This window comes from Scyliorhinus torazame, chromosome 2, assembly GCF_047496885.1.
Source record: "Scyliorhinus torazame isolate Kashiwa2021f chromosome 2, sScyTor2.1, whole genome shotgun sequence".
In the NCBI taxonomy this organism is placed as follows: Eukaryota; Metazoa; Chordata; class Chondrichthyes; order Carcharhiniformes; family Scyliorhinidae; genus Scyliorhinus; species Scyliorhinus torazame.
Window position 1 is genome coordinate 127326017 of NC_092708.1, and position 16659 is coordinate 127342675.

The 16659-nt window shown below is 48.1% G+C and overlaps 1 protein-coding gene across 3 annotated transcripts in view; it reads right to left on the reverse strand.

Moving 5' to 3' along the window:
• The window catches only part of lnpk (lunapark, ER junction formation factor), a 158596-nt gene that overhangs the window by 3198 nt on the left and 138739 nt on the right, over positions 1–16659 (reverse strand). For all 3 annotated transcript variants that reach the window (XM_072476687.1, XM_072476679.1, XM_072476698.1), the window contains exon 12: positions 378–536. In XM_072476687.1, the coding sequence (XP_072332788.1) occupies positions 378–536 (159 nt within the window). The remainder of the gene's footprint in view (positions 1–377; positions 537–16659) is intronic.

The following is a 16659-nucleotide window of genomic DNA, read 5'->3' on the forward strand; positions in this document are numbered from 1 at the left end:
AAAACTTGTGCTAGGTTTGTGCAAATTATATTTTCACCTTCAGATTAAGGGAAAAGCAAGATCAGGCATTATCCCAAAGAGTGACTCAAATAAAACAATGAACTTTACTATTCATATCTGAAGGAACAAATTTGCACAAAATCTCAATGCCAATTTGTGATTGATTTAGTTGGAGGGGGGGGAAGAGGTGGTAAGAGAATCTGTACAATTAGAATCTGTAGAATTCAGTATAAATAGGAAGGGATATCAATCAGAATTTTACTGATAACAAAGCTTTTGAATATTCTTGTGTAAAATGTCCTTCATTGAGTATAACTAATTTGTCAATGTTACAATGTGCTTTGATTATAAGTCGGAGATTTGTCATAAGTGTATACCATTAGCAGGTTGACCATCAATTATTGCAGACTGAGAGCCAACTGAGCTTTGAGAGTCACGACGTGGTCTTTTTTCAAAGTTGAAATCTGGAAGTCTTGGAGCCTGAGGCCTTGTTTTCCGGGCAGGATTAAGAAAGAAACAGTATGCACATCTGAAGGCTAGTGAAGGAAACAAAGAAAACTTTACAAGGTTAAAACACACTTGCCTGAAGAGTTAACAAAGAGTCAAGAGTTATGGGATTTTCACAGTAACTTAATTGGTGTGAATGTAATGCTACTTGTGACACTAATAAAGATTATTATTATAACAGCACAGATGTAGGTCATGCAGACTGGGTGATCGCTTTGCTGAGCATCTTCGGTCTGTGCGCATTCTGGACCCTGACCTTCTTGTTGCTTGCCATTTTAACAAAAGACCCTGCTCCCATGCCCACATGTCTGTTCTTGGCCTGCTGCAATGTTCCAGCGAAGCGCAACGCAAACTGGAGGAACAACATCTCATCTTCCGGTTAGGCACGCTACAGCCTTCCGGCCTGAACATCGAATTCAACAACTTCAGATGATCAGCTCTACCCCACCTCAACCCATTTGTTCGTTTTCATTTCATTTTAACTGTCTTTTACCATTTCTTTCTTTCTTAATATATATTTAATACCCCCCCCAATCTTATCCAGCTTTCCTTAATCTTTCTCCTCTTTGCTTTCCCCTTCCCCTCCCCCCTCATCTTTAGTTCATCCTCTGATGTTAGTTTCTCTGCTGTTTGACCTTTTCTCATCTTTTGTTCTCTCTGGGACTGCCATTAGCACTTTTTCCCCTTGGTTTCTGTGGCCATTAGCACCCGTTTTCCCTGGGTTTCTGTGGCAATTGACTCATCTTTCATTCTCACTCCACAGTATAAATATTTCCCACTTTCTCTGTCTGTTAGCTTTGACAAAGAGTCATCGGACTCAAAACGTTAGCTCTTTTCTCTCCCTACAGATGCTGCCAGACTTGCTGAGATTTTCCAGCATTTTCTCTTTCGTTCCTTACAACCTTTCTTGAATAGATGTGTCACGTTCGCCACTCTCCAACGCTCTGTCACCATCCAATCTTCTCTGGACATACTCAGTTTATGGCAAGTCCTTCTGCTATCTCCACTCCTATTTCCTTTCATAACCCGGAGATGCGAGTCATCTGAACTAGGCAATTTATACTCTTTTATTTTTTCTTTTTTAAATTTAGAGTACCCAATTCATTTTTTCCAATTAAGGGGCAATTTAGTGTGGCCAATCCACCTAGCCTGCACATCTTTGGGTTGTGGGGGTGAAACCCACGCCAACATGGGAAGAAATGTGCAAACTCCACATGGACAGTGACCCAGAGCCGGGATCGAACCTGGGCCATCGGCGCTGTGAGGCAGCAGGGCTAACCCACTACGCCGCCATGCTGCCCTAGGTAATTTATACTCGTAAGCACTTCCAGTCTTTCCAGTATATGCTCCAATCAATTTTCATTCATTACCTCTGTATTATCAATGTTTACTAAGGAAGTATGCCAACAAAATATTGGTAGAAGCAGTGATGACAAACTATTCAAGTATTCTTGCCTTGCCCTGAACTTCTACCCATTTCTCATCCTCTTTGTCCCTAATTTGCTCCACTCAATCTCTTAATAGCCATTTATAGTTTGCATGTCAGTGTAGGATTTTTGGGTTCCCTTTTATGTTAACTGCCAGTTTGTTCTCTCTTTGTCAGTCTTTTCTCCTCTTCGCTTCCCATCTCAATTTGCTGCATTTGGCCAGGTCCACCTGGAGCCACATAAAATGGCTGATTCCCAATTAGAGTGGTCAAACCCCAATTTAAAATGGCGAACGGAAGAGGCTGATGGGAAAATCAGCCAACAGGACTCAAACGGACAGCTGCAGGTAAAACAGTGTATTCGCCTCTGGGGAAGTCAGTCCAGACCGATACCTGCGGCCATCAACATCACAACAACCCAGCCATCTGCATTTTAATCAGCCATCCCCAGGAACAATTGCTACAAATTAGCAATTGAAAGCCGACCCAGACCTTTCGGCGCCAGCAGGGGCTAACACAAAGAAAGGTAAACGACCACCCCCCGATCAAGGAATCGCTCCAGTATTGGAGCATATCGAACCAGGTGATTGGGACCAAGTCCAATCACTTGGAACCAGGTACAAGGTCCGCCCCGAGAGGAGAGAAGCCCCTGGGGACTATAAGAATAGGGGCCAAGCTCAACTCGACCCTTCTCTTCCTGCTCGCAACCTTCGAGACCCTTCTACAAGAAACTGTAAGTGTTACTCCAGCGATCGCTACCAGATAGGTGCCCCTGACTATCGACTTGTACCAGCTTTTGAATCCTGCAGGCTCAGAACCAATTCGAAAGACCATTCGTTTCCCTGACCTGGTGGGCCATTTCCAAAGTTAAGTATTGGCCTTTAGTGGTAGGTAGTAGTCCAGAAGTAGGATTATTGTATAAGTATTAATTGCTGCATATAATAAATGAGTGTTGATTTAACTCTTACTAAGCGGTGTGTTGCATTATTAATCATTACTTGGACTTGAACCACGTGGCGGTATCAGAAAGATACCTGGCGACTCATCAGCAAAGGTGACAGAATAAGAATAAAGTAAACTAAGGCTAAAACGAGCAACACACCCTTGAAGAATTAACCCATGCATCATAGTTTTTCGAGGAGGTCACAAAGATGATGGATGCAGGTAGGGCAGTGGATGTTGTCTCTATGGACATCAGTAAGGCCTTTGACAAGGTCCCTCATGGCAGACTGGTACAAAAAGGTGAAGTCGCACAGGATCAGAGGTGAGCTGGCAAGTTGGATACAGAACTGGCTAGGTCAATGGAAGGGTGCTTTTCTGATTGGAGGGCTGTGACTAGTGGTGTTCTGCAGGGATCAGTGCTGGGACCTTTGTTGTTCGTAGTATATATAAATGATTTGGAGGAAAATGCAACTGGTCTGATTCGTAAGTTTGCAGGCGACATAAAGGTTGGTGGAATTGCAGACAGCGATGAGGACTGTCAGAGGATACAGCAGGATTTGGACTGTTTGGAGACTTGGGCGGCAAGTTGGCAGATGGAGTTTAATCCGGACAAATGTGAGGTAATGCATTTTAGAAGGTCTAATATAGGTAGGGAATATGCAGTGAATGGTAGAACCCTCAAGAGTATTGACAGTCAGAGAGATCTTGGTGTACAGGTCCACAGGTCACTGAAAGGAACAACACAGGTGGAGAAGGTAGTCAAGAAGGCATACGGCATGCTTGCCTTCATTGGCCTGGGCATTGAGTATAAGAATTGGCAAGTCATGCTGCAGCTGTATAGAACCTTAGTTAGGCCACACTTGGAGTATAGTGTTCAATTCTGGTCGCCACACTACCAGAAGGCTATGGAGGCTTTAGAGAGGGTGCAGAAGAGATTTACCAGGATGTTGCCTGGTATGGACGGCATTAGCTATGAGGAGAGGTTCAATGAACTTGGTTTGTTCTCACTGGAACGAAGGAGGTTGAGGGGTCTACAAAATTATGAGGGGCATAGACAGAGTGGATAGTCAAGGGGGTAGAGGGGTCAATTACTAGGGGGCATAGGTTTAAGGTGCGAGGGGCAAGGTTTAGAGGAGATGTATGAAGTAAGTTTTTTTTTTTTACACAGAGAGTAGTGGGTGCCTGGAACTCGCTGCTGGAGGAGGTGGTGGAAGCAGGGACGATAGTGACGTTTAAGGGGTATCTTGACAAATACATAAATAGGATGGGAATAGAGGGATGTAGATTTTAGTTTTGACAGCATGGTCGCGCAGGCCTGGAGGGCCGAAGGGCCTGTTCTTGTGCTGTACTTTTGTTTGTTCTTTGTTCATAAAACCTCTTTTTTTTAACATCATATTATCGATCTCTCATGTCATGCAAGGAATGCTGTCTTTAGTTCCCTTTCTTTTCTCTCTTGCTGAAATGCATCTGGCTTGGACCAGTGGTTCCTCTGGCTTAAAGATCACCCATTGTTCCGTTAGTTTTCTCTTCAATCATAGAATCCCTAGTGCCAGTCGGCCCATTAAGTTGGCACAAACCCTCTGAAAATGCACCTTACCTAGGCCCACTCCCCTGCCCTACTGCTGTAACCCACCCACCCTTTGGACACGAAGGGGCAATTTAGCATGGCCAAAATAGGTTTAAGGTCTGTGGGGCAAAGTTTAGAGGAAATGTGCGAGGCAAGACTTTTAAAAAAATATAAACACAGAGGGTGGTGAGTGCCTGGAATGCGTTGCCAGGGGAAGTTGTGGAAGCAGATACATTAATGGCGTTCAAAAGGCATCTCGACAAATACATGGATAGGATGGGTATAGAGGGATACGGCACAAGGAAGTGCTGAAGGTTTAGGCCAAGGGTGGTATCATGACCGGTACAGGCTTGGAGGGCTGAAGGGCTGTTCCTCTGCTGTATTTTTCTTTGTTCCTTGGTCTTAATCCGCTAACCTGTACATCCTAGGACTGTGGGAGGAAATCGGAGTACCTGGAGAAAACCCACATCAAATCTTTGGTTCCATTTTACCCAGGGTCGATCCCCGCTCACCCCATTGAGATTAAGCATTTTCCAATTTAGATTTTTCTCCTGGCTCTTCTCCACTGCTAATCTAGACCTTATGATTAAATGGTCACTTTTACCCAAGTACTTTTCCTCCACAGACACTTGGTCCACCTCATTCCTCAACACCAGATTTAGCAATGCCTCCTTTCTAGTTGGAATGAGAAATTAGTTGTCCTGAACACATTTCTGAAATTTCTCCCCCTCCTTATCCTTTACACTAGCATTACCATAGTTGATATTTGGGTAATTATTGTTCTCCAGTGTCACTACTCTAAAGTTCTCACATCACTGAGATTCTCCAGCAGATTTATTCCTCTATCTTTGTCTCTCACTATTTGGAGGCCTATATAATATCCTCAGTAGTTCAACCATCCTTTTTCCTCTCAACTCTAGATAAATGGATTTAGTCTTTGCTCATTCTGTTTCCAGCACTACAATGTCTTCACTAATCAGTACTGTCACTCATCTTTCTTTTTTCCTTCCCCATCTTTTCTGAACACTGTATATTTGAACATTAAGTTCTCACAATTCTAAGACACATTTGCACATAGTTACCGTTCCTATATCATGGGCTGGATTCTCCGCAACCCTGCGCCGAAATCGCAGCCGGTGCGAGGACTGAGAATCAACTTTGACGCCGTAATCGGGCGAGGGGGATTGGAGGCCAGGGGGGCCTTATAGGCTGCCGGGGATTAGATCCGCAGTTTGATGCTCAGGAGCGCGGCCGAACGGGGGCAGGGGTGGGGGCTCTTTTCTCTGTCTGGCTCCGTGGTCCGAGTCCGCCATGGAGCTCGACGCGGCCGCTGGAGGTCGCCACTGTGCTCATGCGCAGACTCCGAACCGGAAGATTGGTGGGGGTGGGGGTGGGGGTAGGGTTTGGGGGAAAGAAACAAGTGGGAGTCTCAGTTAAGCATGTATTTTTAACGTCTGTTCAACATCAATGTGAGATCAGAACATGGTGATCCTGCACATAAAATTCATTGACCACATTCACAGAGCTAGGCATATGCCCATTTTTGCTAGTTGGTAGTGGACTCCAAGCATAAATTACCTCGAGGGAATATGATTAGTAATGGTAGTGCCAGTCTGTTTTTTTAATGAAGCTTGGAAGTTCAGTTGGGATATTTCAGCCAGTAGTGCCTTGCACTTGAGGGTTCTTAACTCTTTTGGGAATTCATGCTTAAATTCTCTAGGCCTCAATAAATGATGGTATCTTTAAAGGGCTGTGCATTCCAACATCTGGCAGATACTAAGAGCACACAGGAGGTCTCAGGCAGTTGGTTGGAGAATTTTAAGCAAGGTTAATGTGTTTCTGGATTCCCAGACAATCAAAAAAGACAAGGACATGCTTAAATTGAATAGCTTTAACTTCAACTGTATTAACTTGCAATTTTCATAGCTTATGTTTTTACAAGACTCCAAATCCAATTCCAAATTTCCTTTCAAACAGGTAGTTTAGAATTAGGACAATATCATGAAGAAAAGGTAAACCAGCCCCCTAATACAATAGAAAGCAACTGTGAGCTCTATTGCTGAGGTGAGAAAACAGCCCTTTACTGTTGAATGTCAAAATCACTTGATAGTGTCATTCTTTGAAATTCTACCTCCATATGAACATTTCTCTCCTTGGGTTCCTCGCACTCCTTTATCCCAGTTGAAGGAATAATCTGTCCTATGCTGGATTGGATTGAGTAAAAGATATAGAGGAAATAATTGAAGTATAGGCAAGATAATGAAAATGTTGGATATATTGTGCAAGTCGGGCAGCTTCTCTGGCACATTTCAAGTTGATTACCTTTTGTCAGAGCTGGAAAGTTAGAGATGTAACATTTTAAAGTGGTGCCGACGGAGGGGAAGAAAAGGGGAGATCTGCAATAGACTGGAAGGCAAGAGAGATTAAATGTCAAAATAGATGTATGGTCCAACAAGACCGGCTCCTCAGAGATGGGGGAGTCCAACAAGACCGGCTCCTCAGAGATGGGGTGTCCAACAGGACTGGCTCCTCAAGAGATGGGAGAGTCCAACAAGACCGGCTCCTCAGAGATGGGAGAGTCCAACAAGACCGGCTCCTCAGAGATGGGGGTGCAGGGAGGAGTCCAACAGGACCGGCTCCTCAGAGATGGGGGGCCCAACAGGATCAGCTCCTCAGAGATGGAGGAGCCCTTTTTAAAGGATGCCCACCCCCAACCCTCGGACATCCGGATCCCCGCAGACATGTGCAACACCTCCAACCCTTGACCCTGGAAGAAGAACCTCCCCCGCCCATCTCTAAATTATAAATGTCCACGTCACCCACCACCCCCTCCCCAAAATCAGTCACAAGGGTGACCTAGTCCCACCCCCAACTATCCGTATCGGCATCAGGCCTGCACCCCCTCCCTCATAAGCGATCCAAGCCCATTAAGGGCCCCCCACCTTTTAGGGTACTCGTTCTTTCAGTCCACCCTCCCACGTCAGGCCCTCCATCTTCATACTCCCCTTCATGTCCCCACCCTTCATACCTCGACCCTTCATACCCCTCTTTATATCTCCCTACACATATCCTCTTCATGCCCCCGCCCTTCATACACCCGTTCATGCCTCCACCCCCCCCCCCCTTTTCATGGCCATGGCCCCCCTCAGACCCAGAATCGGCACTGCAGGAGTGTCAGGTTGCCACTCCCCTGCCCTGTTCATGACCACCGGGGGGGGGGGTCTCCAATGGCCTTTGAATGCCCCCAGAGACGAGTACTGATTTGCGCCGGCCTCACGCTGTGCCGGTGGGGCCAATGAACCCCAGAAGTCTCAAACGGCTGCATATAATTAAAAAATGTTATTGGGTTTTATACATGGTATACTTACAAATGTACACATCGAGAAACCAAAAAGAAATAAAGACTAAAAATTACAAACAAGAAACAAGGGGAGAAAAAAACTCAGAGGACGTTTATATACAAAGAAGCAAGAATAATTGCATTACACATGTCAGTAAGGGTGGGGGGGGGGGGAGCATTCACTGCCCCCCTCTTCTCTTTTTTGTAATATACAAAACAAGCAAAACCAAACAGGGTGGAAGGGGTACCTGGGTGATGCCCCTGATGTCGCTTGCATCTCTTGGTCGGTTTTCTTTCTTTTTTTTGCCCATTTGCTACTTGCCTCAGTTTCGGCCGTCTGTCATTCATTCTTCTTCTTCTTTCTTTCTCCTTGCTATGCTTGTTGTGGTCGTTGTCGTTTCCTGTGCTCTCTCCACAGTTTGTGTTCCCTCCTCTTTCCTCCCTTCTGGCTCCCCTCTGTTGTTCTCCTTCCCGCGACCTTCCTCCCTCCCTGACCCCCCCCCCCCCCGCCCGCCCCCCCTCCCTCGCTGCTACTCCACTTTATTTTCTGCTGTGTTTGGCTACTCCCTCTTGCCCGCTCCCCCCGCCCTTCCATCATGTCTTGGCTACTTTCCCCTGGCTCTTGGCTACTTGTTTATTTGTTTGTTGGCCACAAACAGGTCCCAGTGAATGGTTTCTATGTTTTGAGGAAGCCATCTTCCCCCACCTCTTGGTTGGAGAATTTGATTTTCTCCATTTGGACAGCCAGTCTGCAGTTTTAGGTGGTGCTGCTGACCGCCAGCCGAGCAGGATTCTGCGGCGGGCAATCAGGGAGGCAAAGGCAGGGGCATTCATCCTTCTCCCCATGAAAAGATCTGGCTGATCGGATACCCCGAAGACCGCCACTCTCAGACATGGCTCCAGCCTCATTCCCACCACTTTGTACATTGCCACGAAAAAGGCTGTCCAGTACCCAGCAAGTCTGTGGCAAGACCAGAACATGTGGGCGCAGTTGACCAGGCCTCCTTGGCACCGTTCAAATCTGTCCTCCACCTTCGGGAAGAACCTATTCATTCGGGTTCTTGTTAACCGGGCTCCATATACCACTATTAGTTGCGTGAGATTGAGTCTTGCGCACGTGGAGATGGAGTTGACCCTATGTAGTACTCCGCTCCAGAGACCCTAATCTATTTCAAGCCCCATGTTTTCCTCCCACTTCCTGCTCCTCGTGTACTGTACAGTCTCAGCCCTCTTTAACAGTCGCTCGTACATGTCACTACAGTTTCCTCTACCTAGAATGTCTGCGTCCAGTAGTTCTTTCAGTAGCGTCCGTTGCAGTGGTCGTGGGTACGTCCTTGTCTCCTTCCATAGGAACTTTTTAAGCTGCAGGTATCTGTGTTTGTTGCCCTTAGCAAGCTGGAATCTCTTCATCAGTTCGTCCAGTGTTCTGACCCTGCCATCGGTGTATAGGTCCGTGACTGTCAGTGACCCCCAGTCTGTCTCCAACTTTTAAAGGTAGCGTCCGTGAGCACTGGCGCGAACCTACGGTTGTTGCAGATGGGGGCTTTGTCGGACATTTCGGTCAGGCCGAATTGTTGGCGTAGCTGGTTCCAGGTCTGGAGGGTGGTTACCACCACTGGGCTGCTGGAATGTTTTTGGGTGGGGATGGGAGTGCAGCCATGGCGAGGAACCGGAGAGAGGTCCCCCTACAGGAGACCTCCTCTGCGCGCACCCACTTGGCTTCTGGCTCCTTAATCCATCCCCTTACTCGTTCTGCTGTCGCTGCCCAGTGGTAGTACTGTAGGTTTGGGAGGGCTAGCCCCTCTCTGGACTTTGTTTTTCTAGGACCTTCTTTGGGACCTAGCATTCTCCCCCCCCCCCCCCCCCCATACAAACGCCATGATCAACTTCTCCAGTGAGTTGAAAAAAGCCTTGGGGATATAGATCGGGATGGATCTAAGTAGGAAAAGATACGATAGCGGGGCAGCCCGTTCAGTTTGATCGTCTGCACTCTCCCCACGAGAGAGAGTGGAAATGTGTTCCATCTCTGCAGATCCTTTTTGACTTCCTCGGTCAGGCTTGTCAGGTTCCACTTGTGAAGCCCCGTCCAGTCATGAGTGATTTAGATCCCCAGGTAGCAGAATTTATTTCGGGCTTGTTTAAACGGCAGTCCCACCAGTGCTGTCCCTCCCCCTTGCGGGTTCACCGGGAAGGTCTCGCTTTTGGTCATGTTGAGTTTGTAGCCCCAGAAGGCACCAAATTCTTTCAGGAGCGCGGTGATTCCTTCCATGATGCTTTGTGGGTCCGAGATGTAGAGGAGCAGGTCATCCGCATAGAGTGAGACTTTGTGCTCTCTGCCGCCCCTCTGGATCCTTGCTGTTCAATAATAATAATAGTTTATTGTCACAAGTAGGCTTCAATGAAGTTACTGTGAAAAGCCCCTAGTCGCCACATTCTGGCGCCTATTCGGGGAGGCCGGTACGGGAACTGAACTCGCACTGCTGGTCTTGTTCTGCATTACAAGCCATATGTTTCGCCCACTGTGCTAAACCAGTCCCTGGTTCTGTGTTTGATTGCTAGTGGTTCGATCGCTGGGACGGACAGCAGTGGGGATAACGGGCATCCCTGCCTGGTGCCCCTGTGCAGCTGGATGTACTGGGAGCTGGCGTTGTTTGTCCATACTCTCGCCATGGGAGCGTTGTACAGGAGATTCACCCAGGAGGTAAACACTGTTCCAAGCCTGAACCGCTCCAGTACCTCGATGAGGTACTTCCGCTCGAATCTGCCGAAGGCCTTTTCTGCGTCCAGGGAGACGATCACCTCAGGTGTTCTCTCCCTGGATGGTGTCATGATCACGTTCAGCAGGTGCCTGATGTTGGATATTAGCTGTCTACCTTTGACAAAGCCGGTTTGGTCCTCTGCAACCACCTCTGGAACACAGTTCTCCAGCCTTTTGGTTTGGATCTTGGCCAGTATTTTACCGTCTACGTTTAGTAGTGAGATGGGTCTGTAGGAACTGCATTCAGTCTTTCTTAGGTGTTAGCGAGATTGAGGCTTCTGCTAGCATAGGTGGCAGTGTGCCCCTTGCCAGCGAGTCTGTGAACATCTCCCGCAGGTGCGGGGCCAGTGCTGTCAGGAACCTGTCTGTTCCCCGCCTGCATGGAGCTAATACTCTCCATGATTTCTCCCAGTTCTAGTGGTGCTTCCAGGCCCCATTTTCGGTCCTCACCCACAGCTGGCATGTCCAGTCCGTTGAGGAACTGTTTCATCCCCGAGTCCCCTGGTGGGGGTTCTGAGGTGTACAGCCCCTGGTAAAAGGCATCAAAGGTTTTGTTAACTTTGTCTGGGTCTGTTTCCAATGTGGCTCTGCTGTCTCCAGTTTGCGCAATCTCTCTAGTGGCTGCCTGCTTTCTCAGCTGGTGTGCCAGCAGGCGGTTGGCTTTGTCTCCGTATTCATACAGGGTCCCCCATGCCTGGCATAGTTGGTGTACCACTTTCCTCGTGGAGAGCAGGTCAACGTCCATTTGTAGCTTTTTCCTCTCTGCCAGGAGATCTATGGTCGGGGCCTCGGAGTATTTACGGTCTACCTGCAGTGTGGAGTTGGCCAACTGCTGCCTCGCAGCTCTCTCCTCCCTGTCTCTGCGCACTTTAAACGTGATAACTTCCCCTCTAGTCAAGGCCTTTAGCGCGTCCCAGAGCGTGGAGAGTGAGACCTCCCTGCTTTGATTGTTTTTTTGTATAGTCAGCTATGGCCTGTGATACATTCTCGCTGAAGACCTTGTTGGTCAGTAGCACAGTGTCCAACCTCCATGTGGGGCGTCGGGCACTGCCTGTCTCCAACCTCACATCGATATAATGTGGAGCATAGTCGGAGATTACAATTGCGGAGTATTCTGCTTTGACCAGTCCTGGAAGCACCGATTTCCCCACCACAAAGAAGTTGATCCTCGAGTATACGCTGTGCACTGGGGAGAAGAGAACTCTTTCTCCCCAGGATGGGTGAAGCTCCAAGGGTTCACCGCCCCCATCTGCTCCATAAAACGATCGAGTTCTTCGCCATGTTTGAGGTCTGCCCTGTTTTGGGGTTTCACCTGTCTGTAATTGGGACTTGGTCACAGTTAAAGTCCCGTCCCATGATCAGTCAGTGCGCCGCTAGGTCGGGGATTTCCACCATGGTCTTTTTAATGAATTTCATGTCATCCCAGTTGGGAGCGTACACGTTGACAAGTACTACCGGTGCCATGTCTAGGGTCCCGCGGACCCTGATGTACTGTCCCCCTGGGTCCGTAACCTGGGTTCGTCACCTTAAACATCGTCCTCTTATTGACCAGTATTGCCACCCCCATGGCCCTCGTCCCGTAGCAGGAATGGTTAGACGTGTCCCACCCAGCCCTTCCTTATCTGCAGTCGGTCCTGCTCTCTCAGGTGTGTCTCTTGAAGGACGACTGTGTCGGCTTTCACGTTTCTAAGGTGGGTGAAGTCTCTGGATCTTTTCACTGAGCCGTTAAACCCCTGGCTTCCAGATGACTATCCTGGTGGTGGTCTTTTGTTCCCCCCCCCTGCTCCTGTGGGATTAACCATAATTACCTGGCGGACATGTCCCTGCACTCCGGGGTTTCCCTTTGTTCGGGGGCCGTCCAAGATGGCCACTGTTACTGCTTTCACCATATGGTCGGGTCCCTGCGCTCCAGGGTATCCCTTTGTCCAGGGGACACCCAACATGGCCACCAACAGAGCATCCGCCATGTGGATATGTCCCTCCACTCCAGGGTTTCCCATTGTCCAGGGACACTCAACATGGCTGCCAACTGTGCGTCCACCAGGTGGGTCGGCCCCTGCACTCTGGGATCTCCCTTCGTCCAGAGACCGTATTAGGGGTTGCTTGCTTTCCTTTGTAGCCATATTGCCGCTTTCGTTATGGTCCTGTTTTTTCCCCTTTCCCTATGTACCCCAGCTCCCTTTCCCGTGCTCCCCCCTCTGTACCCCTTTCCCCAGCTCTTTTCCTCCTTTGCTGCCCCATCCCCACTGTTTGTTTCCCCCCCTGCCTGGTGCTGTTCACCCTGTCGGGGGTCCGCCGCGGCCTTTAACTGCTGCATGTGCCCAGCGTTAGCTTTCCCACTAGTGTGGCGACCCTCCTCCCGGGGTTTACGGTCTGGCTTCTCCCTTGCCTGCCCTCTGTAGTTCCTGCCCGATCTTTCCCCATCTTACCCTGCACTCCTCTCGCTTGCCACCCCGCTTTCCCTTTTCTGCTGCTGTTGAACAAGATCACGATCTCACGAAAAGGAGCTTTTCACAATAACATAATTGCAGTGTTAATGTAAGCTTACTTGTGACAATAAAGATTTTTAAAAAAATTTAAGATCTCTCATGCGAAGTGGTCTCAGGTGTTGGCTTGCTGCTTGTCGTTCAGGATGTGTTTGGCGGGGGGGTGGGGAGACTCTCTCGGACTGCCTGGCCCAGTGCAGGATTCTTTCTCTGTCCTGGTACCGGTGCAGTTTGGCTATTACTGCCCCCGGTTGTTCCACGGCTTTTGGTTTCGGGCGCAGTGACCAGTGTGCCCTGTCTATTTCTGGTGGGTTGCATAAAGTCTCCCTTCCCAACAGGTTGCCCAGCATCTGGGCCATATGTAGTTTGTGGGGTTCCAACCCTCACTTCCTTCCGGTAGTCCCACAATCCGCGGGTTTTGCCTCCTTGAGTGGTTCACCTGGTCCTCAACTTTACCCCTCAGGTTGCCCTGCGTCGCGACCAACCTCCCACCTCTTTCTCCAGCGCCACGATCCGATCGCTCTGGTCGGTCGCGGCTTTCTCCATGTCCTTGATGATTGCCTCTTGGGCTTCCAGTCTCTTCGCCACTTTGCTCAGGGCAAGATGTATTTGAGGCAGAGTTTCGGCACCCTTCCTTCACTGCGGCCTGCATGTGTGCTTTTATCTCTGCATTTATCTCCAGCTGGTGCTCCCTTAGTGCCTCCGATAAGGATGCCCTCTAGCTTCCCCCCCCCCCACCCCCGGTGCAGGGAAAGGGGGGGGGGGGGTTTGTTCATGGCTGCTTTTTCCAGGCACTTTAAAAAAATTATTTTCTCCCACTTTCTTCCTTCCTCCATCTTATTAAGGTTGGGGAATGAGTTGCCACATTTTCTGGCGGGTCTTCTTTAAAAAGTGGCTATTTTTCTGATCTACGGGACGAGAGCCACCTGACGTGCGACTGCTCAGCACATCATCGTCACTGGAAGTCAGCTGCATATATTTAAATGAGTTTAAATATTAATTGAAACATGCGAGTCTGGTTCACGGTCAGCAAGGGCGAAATCCAGATTTCTTCGGGCGCCATGGGTCAGGAGCATTGCATTCAGTGCCCGGCGTCAACCCTGTTTAAGAGCTCGCCAGCTATTTTCGGGTATAGCGGGAAGTACGCCATAAGCAAGGCTGGGGGGGATCACCCCCTGATTTCCGAGGCCATTACTGAAGGCCAACATGAAGCATTACAGAGCCAAAATATTCACTGTTCAGAGCTGAAAAACCAAGGCAATAATGCTGAGAAAATCACATCACCTGACAATCAGTAGATAGCACCTGGAGAAGTCCACCGCACTAAACCAAGAAACGATCACTGGACATGGATGGTCAAAATTCATGGGTGCATTTTTGTTTTAACTTTTTTCACAGGAATGATTTCACTGTCAAGGACAGCGATTATTACTCACCCGAATTTCCCTCAAGAAATTGGGATTAGTAATCTTTTAAAAAATCGCTGCAATCCGGGTGAAGGTGCTTCTAGATAGTGAGCATCAGGATTTTGAGCCAGCAACAGTGAATGAATGGCAAAATACTTCTTAGTCTCTGTGACTTTGAAGGGTTCTTGCAGATGGTGACATTCTCAAATGCCTGCTGTCCTTGTCCTTCTACGTGGTGCAAGTCATGGGTTTGGGAGATGCTGAAAAAGCCTTGGCAAGTTGCTGTAGTGAATCTTGGAAATGGTAAAGACTGCAGCAAAGTTGCACCAGTGATGGAAGGAGTGAAGGCGTAAAGGTGGTGGATATTGCCTTGCATATCATGGAGAGGATTGGCAGTCAGGTGGTGGGTTACTCGCTGAAGAATACACATCCTCTGTCCTGCTTTTGTAGCCACAGCGGCTGTTCTAATTTAAGTTCCCGGTCAATGGTAACGCCAAGATGTTGATGGTGGGAGAATTCAATGATGCTGATGCCATTAAATGTCAAGATGGTCAGACTCTTTATTAAAATTGGTCTTCACCTGGCACTTTGTGGCATGGATGTTACCTGCCACTTATCAGCTCAAGCCTGAAAGTTGTTTACGACGTCATGAAAGCAGGGGCTGCTTCAGTATCTGGGAGTTGTGAATAGTACAGAGGCAGATATGGAATAGCATACACCCTCACTTTTGACCCGAGGGTGATATGGAATAGCATACACCCTCACTTTTGACCCGAGGGTGATATGGAATAGCATACACCCTCACCAATTGCCCATTAATTGGAAAAAAAATGAATTGGGATGTTGAGATGGATCATCTTTGATGAAGGAGGTGAAAATTGTTAAGCCATTGAACTCTTGCAATGACATCCTTCATTTTTTATATTCATTCATGGGATATGGGCATCGCAGGGTGTGCCAGCATTTATTTCCCATCCCTAATTGCTCTTGAGGGGCAGTTAAGAGTCGACCACATTGCTGTGGGTCTGGAGCCACACACAGGCCAGACCAGGTAAGGATGGCAGATTTCCTTCTCTCAATGACATTAGTGAACCAGATGGGTTTTTACAACAATGGTTTCATGGTCATCATTAGACTTTTAATTCCAGATTTTTATTGAATTCAAATTTTACCATCTGCAGTGGCGGGATTTGAACCTGGAATGCCAGAGTACTCGGAGTCTCTGGATTACTACTGCAGTGACAATACCACTACGCCACTGCCTCCCCGTCATACGAGGTGGGATTCCAGACAGTTTTCCTCCTGATTCCCATTCAGGTCAAATGCTGCCTTGAAGTCAAGAGCAGTCACACTAGAATCCAGCTCTTTTGTCTGTGTTTGGACCAAGGCTGTAATGAGGCCAGAGTCAACTGGTCCTGGTGGAACATAAACTCAACATCAGTGAGCAGGTTGCTGGTGAGCAAGTGTTGCTTTATAGCACTACCAACTACATCTTCCATCACTTTGCTGATGATTGAGGAGAAGTTGATGGGGCAGTATTTTGGCTCGATTAGATTTATGGAGAGCAGACTTTAGTAAAATAAGGCAGGACCTGGCCAAGATAGATTGGAACAAGTTACTGGTGGGGAGATCTACAGAAGAGCAGTAAGGGGTGTTCAAAGAGGAAATGGGGAGGGTACAGGCACAACATGTTCCCTCCAGGGTATTAGGAAGGAATAACAAGCACAGAGAACCATGGATGACCAGAGATATTCAGGATACAATGAGAAGGAAGTGAGAGGCTATTAATAAGTACAAAGGGAGCAAATCAACAGAGGCATTAGTGGAGTACAGAAAGTACAGGATGGAGCGTAAGAAAGCAATTAGGACAGCAAAGAAGGGATATGAGAAATCCCTAGCTAGTAAAAGTAGGGAATCCCAAGATATTCTATAGGGCTGGTTTAGCACAGTGGGCTAAATAGCTGGCTTGCAATGCAGAACAATACCAGCAGCGCGGGTTCAATTCCCGTACCAGCCTCCCCGAACAGGTGCCGGAATGTGGTTACAAGGGGCTTTTCACAGTAACTTCATTGAAGCCTACTTGTGACTATAAGGGATTATTATTATTATTAGGTATATGAATGGGAAGAGGATAACCAGGGAAAATGTAGGGCCCATTAGGGACCATGGGGGAAATCTGTGGGTGGAGGCAGGGGACATTGGTAGGGTGTTAAACGAATATTTCACA